Source organism: Anser brachyrhynchus, assembly GCF_964034855.1.
Source record: "Anser brachyrhynchus genome assembly, chromosome: 2".
Taxonomy (NCBI): Eukaryota; Metazoa; Chordata; class Aves; order Anseriformes; family Anatidae; genus Anser; species Anser brachyrhynchus.
This window is the reverse complement of record NC_137695.1, coordinates 26,427,682-26,438,809: the sequence shown is the minus strand read 5'-3', so window position 1 is coordinate 26,438,809 and position 11,128 is coordinate 26,427,682. Positions and strand designations below refer to the sequence as shown.

Sequence of the window (11,128 nt, the reverse complement as noted above, 5' to 3'; positions counted from 1 at the left end):
TTATTCTGTATCTTGTCAGGTCTGCTTTTTCTGAAAAATTAATGTGTATTCACTTGATATTGTAGCTGTATTAGAAATGGGAGAAATCAGTTAAAAAAAGCTATCTCCAGAAAGGCATTTCTCACTGAACGTAATGTAACTCTGGATCTTTAGAGTTATGGCTACTTTCCCCAGTTTCTTTAAATGAGTGAAATTTGGTGGAACTGGGCATGTTTGCCTGAGGTCAGGGAGGAAAATATACACAATATCAACTGATTTTGGTGGTGAAAGATCAGGCCTTTGGAGCAGGGCTCTTTCCCCACTAGTAATAGGGAGAACCTGCCAGCCAGTCTTATTTCTCCACTAAGGATGATCTTATTTCTTTTGCAATTTAATTTCTCATTAGAATTTGCAGTGTGCTTTTGAGTAGCTTTTGCATTTAAACGTGAAATGACCGAGATATTATATGAAATAATCTACTACAGTGAAATATTGTATTGTGAAGTTAGTTTCAGCAGCTTGAAACAGTCTGTAGTTTACTAGGACTTAGTGCAGGGTATCTTGTTCTTGGATTCAGTGTTTTTAGGAAGATAATTTTATTTTAGGAAGGTTTTTTAAGTATTAGGATGATAATTCTAACACTGGAAAAAAAATTCTGTATTAACCTTGGGCTCATTAAAACACTAGATTTCTCAAGTATCAACAATAGATTAACAGACTAGAATATTTCCATGAGTCATTATTTAAAGATGAAATTGCGTAGAAATAATGTAGTTTAAGCAGAATACTACAGAGCAGTCCTTAGGGTTCACACTGTTCTGCCATATCTATCTGTCTATATGGTTCTCTGTTGGGTTGCTGTGAGCTCCCACGAGTCTAAGTAGTTTTGTGATGTTAAAATGGAAGCACACACACTAAATATCAGCACAGGCTCCTGTGCACCTCAGGCTTAGCAAAGATTTCTTTCATTTAGGAGTTAACAGGCAGCCACGTAGCCGTGCCATTCCCGTAAGATGTGTGTGAAAGCCTAGTGAGTTGGACTCTGCAGGGCAGCTGTAATTGTTTGCTTCCAGCTTTGAATGTCCTGGGCAGGACACACTTTAAAAATTGCTCTAATGAGAGGCAGATGGATCTAATTCTTTCGTTCAATGTCCTTGTTTATGCTTTAAAACCACTTGTATTGAGATGCTTCACTAACAGACTCTCCCCTTCCCTAAGGCCTAAGAACAGAACAAATTCTTATGCATTGAATCCACTCTCTCCCTTTTCCATTTCATAATTGTCAGCCCTTTCTCACAGAGAAAACCGGTATGTCTCTCTCTCCTCTGCTCATCTGTGTATTTTCATGATATGTGCAAGAATTTAATTTTTCTGAGATGTCTTCCTTTCTATAATGTCAGAAGAGAAGGATCTAAAAACTGTTTTCAAAGCTAAAGGCAAAAAGCTTAGAATACTGTCAGCTCAGAAACAGATATTTAGCTGGTAGAGAGGTGAACCAATAGCTAAGAAAAAATCCCGGCCTTGACCTAGGTGTAACAGAGCAGGTAATAAAACCAGCGGAGGTCTTTGGTCTGGTCTGTTGCCTTTGACAGAGTGCTTCTACTCTACAAGCAAGGCACATGTCTTAAAAATGCCTCCTGTTTTTCAGAAGTTTGCTCTAAGTCCTCAAAGTTGCAGAAGCGCGCAAAACAGCTTTAAAATGGAAAAGAAAATCCCCCTTTCTCCAATTGATTTTCTCTTTTGAAAACATATGGTACACTCAGAGACCAGGGCCCTGACCACGGGAGTTGGGTAAGCATCTAACAACTTGCCGGGAGGACAGAGAAGAAGAAAGAGCTGCCTATGAGGTTTCATCTTGGGTTTCGTTCCTTTCCTGTTTCTTACCTGTTCCAGATCACTACTGAATATACTGCCTACCTGAAATGGCAGAGTCTGCAGTATATTTGCAGAGACGGGTGCAGGAAACTGAGAGGTGACTTACAGAAAGTATCTAAACAAGCATTCAATTCATCAGGAAACTGTCAATTGGATGAATTTGCTTCTCCTATTTTGGATTCATAGAAATCGACAACTAAAAGACAAAATTATTCTCATCTGGATTTCTTTCTACCCTGAGTGAGACTGCAGTTTGCAGCCGGGAGCTTTCCTGGTTCAGATGGGTGTACTTCTGATAAGCCGGTTGATTTTCAGAAAGAGTTGTGGCACTGATATTTTTCAGAAATAGCCCTTGGGATGTTCTTGGTCATGCAGGGCTCAGAAGATTTCAACAGTAACTATGGCAGTGAAATATCGCTCACTGAATTCAGGTACAAACAACGAAAATGCTCTTCAAAGGTCTGCGATTACCGTCTAAGCCAATAGGTGGTGCACTGCCCTCGTGGAAATGGTAAAGGATCACTTGCTGTTCTTTACTAAGGGTCTTAAAATTGGCATTTAGGAAAACTTGTTTCATTTCACACAAAGACACGATTTCTGTAGTAAGAGAAAACGACATATATATGTGTTTCTAAATGGTGCTGACATTGAAATAATTATTATATTGAATTATATACATTTCAGATGCTTGTTTTCAAAAGGGCATTCATCTGTTGTATTTGTTTGGGTACTTAACTTTGAGTTAACGAGAGCCATTGCTTCCTGATCAGTCGGAGGATATGCTTAAACCTGGAATCATGTTTAGGGAATTTTGCTCATGTACTACCCGCATTCAACCACCTATTTTTCAGGAAAGGACTAATTTATTCCAGCCTAGGAACGCAGAAATACAGCCGTTTCTTTGGAAGATCTTTGCTTATGCACTGTAGATTGCATTTGGATTGCATCTGAGATATATACGGGAGCAATACAGAAAATTAATGCTTTTTTAATGTTCTGATAATGAAGCTTGTGTAAAGGGAGATGAATTATAGATGAGTTCTGATAGTATGTCTGAGAACTGCTTTATTTGAACTTGCCATTATCTCATTGTTTGAAATCTGTCTGTGTGATTCTGGTACTGTAAAACACGGGATCAGGTGGCTGTTAGAAAAACAGCTTCTAGGAGACCCTGTCTCAAACCACTAAGCACTGCAGCAAAGCTGACCACGTCACGAGTGGCAACGTAAAGCTGTGTGGTGGAAATGGCGATCTGTTAACAGGACTGTTATTTCGTCTCTTACTTGTGTTAAAAGAAATATGACTATTTGCAGTCTTCAGCACAGTATTCATATTTTAAACTGCTTTAAGGTAAGTCAGGGGCTCATGATTTTCCTCCCAGTGAAGCAGCCGGGTCACTTACAACTTTCCCTTCCACAACCACTTTCCAAGGCTTTGAAGTTTTTCTCTCTGCGTTGGTTGAATTTCAGATGTTCTCACCACCCCTGGTTTTCACCTGCTTATGCCACGTTCATGCAAAAGCACGTGCCGCAGAGAGCCCAGCTTGCTGCCAGTGGAGCCTGCGGGGATGGCAGCAATAAATGCCAGCCCAGTGGTGGGCCCTGAGAGCTGCACTCAGGAGGAGCAAGGAAAGGGGGGACACACAAATGTGTGACCAGTCCCACAGTGTTGCAGGGAGGAAAACTGGTCTGACAGCATCAGTACTGGCATTTACAGGCGTATCGCAGCCGAGCACTGGGTATGTCGGTAGCTCCATGGTCTCCTTACCCAGTCTTACCCAGACTCTCCAGCAATTCTGTTCCTGTGCAGTACAGCCAGGGGTTGCACTGTATGATAGCAGTATCTTAACAGTATCTTACAAGCTCTCAGCAAAGAACAGTCTTTGGATCTTAGTGTGTTTCTTGTGATTTTAAAGTTAACAGTGGATGAATTTGCATCTTGTGCACAACTGTATGAACTATAAGGGCCTAACAAAGCCTGATCTTCCTGACAAGATGACTGAATTTAGAGATGCCTTGCTCTGACTCCTGCATATCATTTCAAAAACATACAGTCCTGCTGAATGTCAGCCAGCACAACTCTCTCAACAACAAGCAGCTTTCAGCAAGGCAGAATCTTCCTTTTCCTGCTACCCTTACACAAGAGAATGATCCTTCTTTTAGACATTAATCTTGCTTGGAATTTGGAAAAAAAAAAAAAAAAGAATTACTTATGGTTTTGAAGTTCTTGTACAATGATGCATGATGTTATTGATTTTCTTGTGGACTTTTCAAAAGGTGATGTTGAAATGAAGAGTCAAGTAGACAACCACACCCTGAATACAGCTCCGAGTAGTTTTTAAATGCTCCAAGCAAATGTTTTACAGCAATAGGCTAAGAAAGATACTTACAGTAATGGAAATGTACTTTAAATTCTAGCTATAAATATCTGCTGATGCATCTAAGCAAGTAACTTTACTCATTCGATAGTTTCTTTTGGAACACTGGACATGCTTTATTTCATTTTTTTTTCACAATTTATTTAAACATCTCACATATACAAAATACATTTTCTTTTTTTGAGAAGTGATGATTCTTTTTTACCCATTGTAGAAGATGAAAATGAGATTTGAAAGCAGGCACACCTGATTTTGGAGGAAGAGGACAAAGATGAGGACAAATGATCCACATGCTTAAGCTGGGGGTGAGACAGGACATTCTAAGCTTTGAGACAGACTTCAAAGAAACAGAAGAAATATTTTAAATGTTGTTAGCACCATCGAAGTTCAAGTATTGGAAAGATACTCTGTAATAATGAAATTAGCACCACTGTCTTCTGAGTGGAACTGAAAGTAACTCATATGATATGGAGAAGTGCCTACAAAGGATGTGGATCACACTTAGTTTAGTGTATGAGGTAGTTTAAACCTTTGGAAGTCATGGTTTTAAACTTCCTCTGTGGAAGATATTCAAAGGCCACAAGTGGTGCAAACTTTCATGATTTTTTTATTTTATTTTTTTTTTCTTTACAAAGGTTGACATTTCCCAAAGCAAGGTGTTAAAATCTTGAAAGACTTCCAAGTCCTTTTGGGGCTGTATTAAATTTCATTGCACAATGCTCCAATCAATTCTTCTCCTTCTCTTTCGCCCAGAGTTTAAGCAAGTAGATGAACAGAAGGAATGGAAGGAGTCAGCTTTCATTATAAAGAGAAATGACAAAGAGAATAATTTGGGGGGGGGGCTTTAAGTTAATTTTAGTTCATTTATTTGAAACAGACTGGGCCAATGTCCAAACCGAATTCTTGGTCAGCGCCGCCAATATCCAAAGGTGCAATGTCGAGGATGGGCAAGCGAGATGGCTTATTTGTTCTGTATTCAATGATCGTTTTGCCCCATTGATTGTTCTTTTTCTGCAAGAGAAGATTCATTAGAGTTGTTATTGCATTGTTCATAGTACTGAGAATTGTTCTACCTGATTCGATAATTTCTGAAAGAAGTTCATGTTAATTTTGCTGCCATTGTTTGCAAGTAAGATACCCATATCAAACTATTCATATCTCTGATAAAGAGGAAACATTTACTTTAATCTTCTGAAGTAGTGTGTGATGCTCTACATTACCATATTGTTCACACTGATGCTAAATCCTCAGAGAGCCTTGCCTGAGATACTGAGGACTTAATCCTGCCCCTCCTGCAGCTTGTGAACTACTTTCTAAAGTCTTCAGTTTACGCAGGATTTGGGTCTGGTCCCTCTTAAAAGCCTTTTCTTTCATGCCACACTGCACAGTACAGGTAGGATTTGTTTGTACCCCAGTCCTTGCCACTTGCTAAAGATCAGCATAGTTAGTTCTATAGGCTACTTATCTTCAGTGGGTAAAATTTTGCTGATCTCACCAATAATCTAGTCCCGAATGAAAGCACAACTCTGTCATTATTGCAATCATGGTGCACATGCTCCGTGTTACTTACAGAGCAGCCATCCTCAAGAACGCTGAAAGTGAATCTGCTGTTGCCTTCAGCTCGTAGTTCAACATCATTGGAGCCCTGCAGTATGACAGCCTTTTTAAGATTTCCAGTCTCCTCGTCCATGTAGGCAATGCTGTTCTTGCAGTGGTAGGTGATGTTCTGGGAGGCGTGGTTGGCCAGCAGACGCATGAAGGCAAGCTGGGTGGCCATATCCTTTGAAGTCACGCCTTCATCGTTGTACTCAAACTGAAAAAAACAGAAAGGAAAACAGTCAATTGTTTTGCTGGAGAAACGTGGATGTTCGAGTATTTGTTCTAGGAACATAAAAATCACAGAAGTCTGCCTACTGCAACTGCAGAGCTAGAGAACACCAAATGAAACTAGCAGGAAATAGGCTGAAAATCAGGCACGAGTGGATGCAGTTAAGCTGTAGAACTCTGTTCCAAAATATCGCTGTTGGCAGTTCATGTGGATTTAAAGATGAGATCAGATGTTTGAGGATTAGAAATCTATTGTTTCCATAAATACACAGAAACAATTCCAGAATCAAGGAAAACCTGATTTTTTTTTTTTTAGTTTAATAAAATAGTGTCTGTGGATGTTATGGATGTTTGTTTCCTTCTTATATTCTTTTACAGCATTTGCTTTTAGCCAGTGAGAGAAACTGGACTCTAGGCTACCCTTGTTCTGACCCAGTGATGAATTTTATGTTCTTATACTAAAGAACCTGGGACACTGATTTCATCAGACTAATTCAATTTCATTTAAGAGTTACATAGTTAGATCTCCTTAATTGTACATAAGAGATTTTCGACAGGCTGTTGTCTAACATGCAGGTAGACTTATTTCTTGGTTTTACTTAGATCAGTAATTCTGAGTGTTATTGTAGCATACACTCAGGATCTATTACGTGTCATAAAAATATCTATCTAGGGACAGTGCAATATATCAAAAATAAATCCCAATTAAAAGGATAAGCAAAGAGGTTTTTCTTACTTTTTTGGACAGTTTCTGGACTGTCTTTATACTAATATACCATACTCCAGTCCAGGATTCCCTTAGAAATAGCCACTTATACTGAACTGATCATTTGCAGACACCAAGAAAAGTTAGAAAAATACTAAGAAATAATTTTAGTGAATTGTGATTCAACTCAAATGGAACCGAGTTCCCTTGAGAGAAAAGGTAAAAAGGTAGTTTTTTCCCCTTTTCCTGTTTTTGTCTAAGAGTTTAAGTCAAGTTTTGCTCAGACAGACAGTAGATGCGGAATTCTTCAGACAGCACTGTTGGAAACAATCATTCTCCAGTACATCACTTACCTGACTGCCACCATTGATCGTTTCACCAAACCATACGTGCTTCTTGTCCTTGGGATTCTTGTTGACATACCAGTTCTTAGTGGGAATGTTCTCAGGGTTAGCATGGATGCAAGTCTCACCAGTGGCAAAGTCACAGTATGCTCTAATGGCATCTGCAGAGCAGCCTTGGTTAGGATCAATCCAGTAGAAACCTGTAATTGAGGAAAGAAATATGAACAATAGTTCATTGAGGCTAACATTTGCATTCAGTTTGTATTTCATAGTTTGACTATAGGAACTCAAGAGAGAGGTGATGAATATCACAACTAAGTAAAATATTAGGGTGTCAGTTGGGAGAAACACGTATTTTAGATTGTCAATATATAGGAAATTTTATTCAAAAACTAGGCTTAAATATTTTTGTATTATTTTGAAAAATTATTGCAATAATTGCACAACAACAGATATGAAGAACTTGTCAGAATGACCTCATAGATAAGTATTTTCAGTGAAGGCAGACAGAACTTCTTCACCTGACATTTAGTATTTTCACCTGTTGGCCAGGGATACCCTTCATCAAAGAAAGCCAATAAGCTGGAAGTACTCCCTGGGACAGAAGGGGCAATTATCTGGCACTAACGTACCGCTGCTCCATTCTGGGTGGCTAAGTCTCAGGTCACGGCAGGTGCGAGCTGGGTTCTTTCTGGAGCCTTCTGGGGTCAGCAGGGTCTCAATTTGGTTGTTCAATGTTTTCAGAGTGGCATCAACTTCGTAATCCTTGGGTCTGAGAGAAGGCTGATCAGCCCGGTAGTATTCTGCGTCGTAGCCAACTTCATATCCACCACCATTGGGACCAGGAGGACCAGGGGGGCCAGGAGGACCAGGGGGGCCCTAAAGTTTTCCAAAAGCAAAAGACAAGAAGCATTCTCTTATAAATAGGGTTCTCAGTTGACTGCTTCTACACACGCATTGTCCTACCAAAGTCCTAGCACTCTCAGCTCTTATCTGAGGAAGGATTTATGGACCCGTTGTGTGGTGACTACTATGAGCTAAAGCAGTAGAAGACTGACTGCGTAGGACTACCACATCTTTGTGCACATACTGTCTGGCCGTAAGAAATGAACAAGGACTTCAGGTTTATTAGGGAACGGTTGAGATGTTCCCTATTCAGGAAACGTTGAATGTTAACTCACAACAGCATTTGGAAGTGTTTTTTTTCCCCCCCGAATGAAAACACATCTCTCTAAACTATTAAGGTTTTGAAGTTATTTTCTTGTAACTGTGACTGAAGTGTTAAAACAACAAAATAAAAGTTATACTCACAGCAGGGCCTTGGCTACCGTGAGAGCCACGTGCGCCAGCAGGGCCAATAGGTCCAGGGAGACCATTGCGACCGTCTTTACCAGGAGGACCAGAAGGACCGGGAGGACCCTGAAAGGAAACTCAGTTTAATGACAGTAGAGAACACTACAAAAAGGGATTTGTAAATGGGAGCGTAAAAATTTATTGCATAAAACAATGGAAGAATTATTTGCATATGCTCTTATATTTACATACCCTTGGGCCAGCAGGACCGTTGTTACCAGGAGGACCTTGATCACCATGTTGGCCCTATTGGGAAAGACAAATGCACCGTCTTTAAAAAAAATGCAGTGCCACACATTGTATTAGCATGATTCAGGAGGGAACTATAATCAGCAGATGTATTTGGGTTCACAGAATGGAAATCTAGGGCTACTGGCATTTATTAGTGGAGCTGGGATATAAAATGCCTGTTTTAGGGAGGGAGGAGAGAGGGTGGAAGTACATATTTACAGGGATAACCTATATAAAAAGGTCTCTACATTGTTTCTTCAGATTTTCTGAGAAGCCTTTAAAAGTAAGAGTCAAAATTCCTAAAGTGGATACCAGAATTTAAAGGGAAGACAATCTACAAATGAATTCTGCTTCTCTGTGATACAAAAGCTTTGCAATTTCTGAGGAAAAAAAGGAAATGATACTAAAACAAAAGCAGAGCTTTTTTAATTCTGAGTAGTCAAATGCACTTGAGCTTCATGGCTCACAGTATTCACAGTTCTAAGATAAACTATCAATGGCATTATGAAAACTTGACATTTTATGTGGAGAGCATTGAATGTTAAAGAGGATCTGATGGCCTTTGACAGATGCTGCCGACTGGATTAAGTCAAAATACTGAAAATCGTTCACTTACAGCAAGACCAGGAAGACCCTGCAATCCGTTGTGTCCCTTCAGGCCAGGCAGACCTCTATGACCCTTGTCACCAGGTTCACCTTTCTCACCACGTGGACCTTGTGGGCCCTAGGAAGGGATACAGATGTCAGAGGAACAAAACAGAAGGCTTCAAGTAGTTATTACTCTCAAAGCAAGAATTAAGAACAAGCATTCTACGTTATGCCATAGGGTACCCCTGATTTACTTATGTGCATCCTGTTTAAACACCCAGGAAAAGTGTCAGTGTCGATTTCAAAAGCCTCAGGATTGGTCCCAGGGGAGAGAAGGCTGATCGAGATTCTAGGTCTATAAATATTTTCGGCTCTTTAAGCACTACTTTTTGGGCTTGAGCACAGTTGTGAGCCCTTAATAATAAAACACGTTTTCTCTTCTTGCAAGCATGTAGTAAGGTACTTAGAAATCAAGACTTACAGCAAGACCTCTTGGACCAAAAGCACCAGCAGGACCGACGTGACCAACGGGACCCTGAAACAAGAAAAGAAAATGCATGTCACTGCTGTATATTGTACATCGTTTTCTGCAGATATGTTAAGCATGGAACTTTTATTAATTATCCACATACTGCAGGGTTTTGACGTATAATGTATACACATATGATGGACAAATGGTACTCCTGTATCAATCAAAAAATGCAAGATCTCATCAACTTACAGGATCACCACGGTTTCCAGCCTTTCCAGCAGGACCAACTTGACCATGAGGACCAGGAGCACCCACGGCACCACTGGGACCAGGGCTACCAGGAGCACCACGCTCACCCTGGAAACAAGGGAATACAAGAGGAGAGACTGTTACTACTGACTTACACATATTGGAATACTTCTTTCATAAGCATGAAATAGAAGGAAAGAACACATTACCTTGAAACCAGGAGCACCATCACGGCCTGGAGGACCATCATTTCCAGGATTGCCCTGTTAAAATACCATTTAAAAATATTAAATTCCATCAACATTCATATCACACAGAACTGTATGTCAGCCCAATTGCTCCCAGTGAGATTGAGAAGACATTAAGGTGAGATAGCTAAAGTCTTGAAGATACAAACCCTTCATTACAGATGACACCTCGAGTCCCTACATTCATGTTCTCAGAAAACTAAGACAATCTTCAAATATTCTAGGTTTTACAAGATCAATATAAAATAAAACTTTTGTTGCTGTTCTTTTATTTGATAATCTGAGGACTCCAGTAAAACTTCCCTTATATAGCCCACAGGAATAAACTTCCCTTATATAGCCCACAGAAAGCTTTATAATAGTTATCTGTACAGGATAAAATAAAATATGTACACATTATCTTTTAACTGCTATGTCTAGCCATTGTATGGATACCCTTCTTAAAGGTGAACTACTAACCTGGATGGCTAAGTTAGATAGATAAATTTATTCACTGCTCTGAAGAGCTGGTAGCAAGGCCACCAAGATATTGGAAGGTACAAGTTCACTAGCAGGACAACCACCAGTTGCATCCAGATTTTCTGTGTATTTGTCTTTGGCTCAAAACAAAAGCAATCTTGAAGAGGAAATAAGACACAGCTTACATCACGACCAGCTTCACCAGGAGCACCATTTGGACCAGGAGAACCCACGGGACCAGAGGGACCACGAGCACCAGGAGGACCAGAAACACCCAGGGGACCAGGTTCACCCTAATACAGGAACAGTGGTAACAAAATGTGACATAATACAACAAAAACAGTCTTATAGAACTTTTGGCCTATGTCTAAGAGAAACATTTCCCTGTGATCAATTCTGAAGTGAAACAAACAAGGAGAC

The 11,128-nt window shown here is 40.0% G+C and overlaps 1 protein-coding gene across 2 annotated transcripts in view; it reads right to left on the bottom strand.

The window, feature by feature from the left end:
• Positions 1-4,820: 4,820 nt before the first annotated feature.
• The window catches only part of COL1A2 (collagen type I alpha 2 chain), a 36,961-nt gene continuing 30,653 nt past the window's right edge, over positions 4,821-11,128 (bottom strand). For both annotated transcript variants that reach the window (XM_080582156.1, XM_080582157.1), the window contains exons 42-52: positions 10,894-11,001; positions 10,211-10,264; positions 10,002-10,109; positions 9,762-9,815; positions 9,309-9,416; positions 8,654-8,707; positions 8,420-8,527; positions 7,741-7,987; positions 7,118-7,308; positions 5,802-6,044; positions 4,821-5,242 (exon numbers count right to left, since the gene is read on the bottom strand). In XM_080582156.1, the coding sequence (XP_080438282.1) occupies positions 5,096-5,242; positions 5,802-6,044; positions 7,118-7,308; positions 7,741-7,987; positions 8,420-8,527; positions 8,654-8,707; positions 9,309-9,416; positions 9,762-9,815; positions 10,002-10,109; positions 10,211-10,264; positions 10,894-11,001 (1,422 nt within the window). In that variant the 3' untranslated portion in view covers positions 4,821-5,095. The remainder of the gene's footprint in view (positions 5,243-5,801; positions 6,045-7,117; positions 7,309-7,740; positions 7,988-8,419; positions 8,528-8,653; positions 8,708-9,308; positions 9,417-9,761; positions 9,816-10,001; positions 10,110-10,210; positions 10,265-10,893; positions 11,002-11,128) is intronic.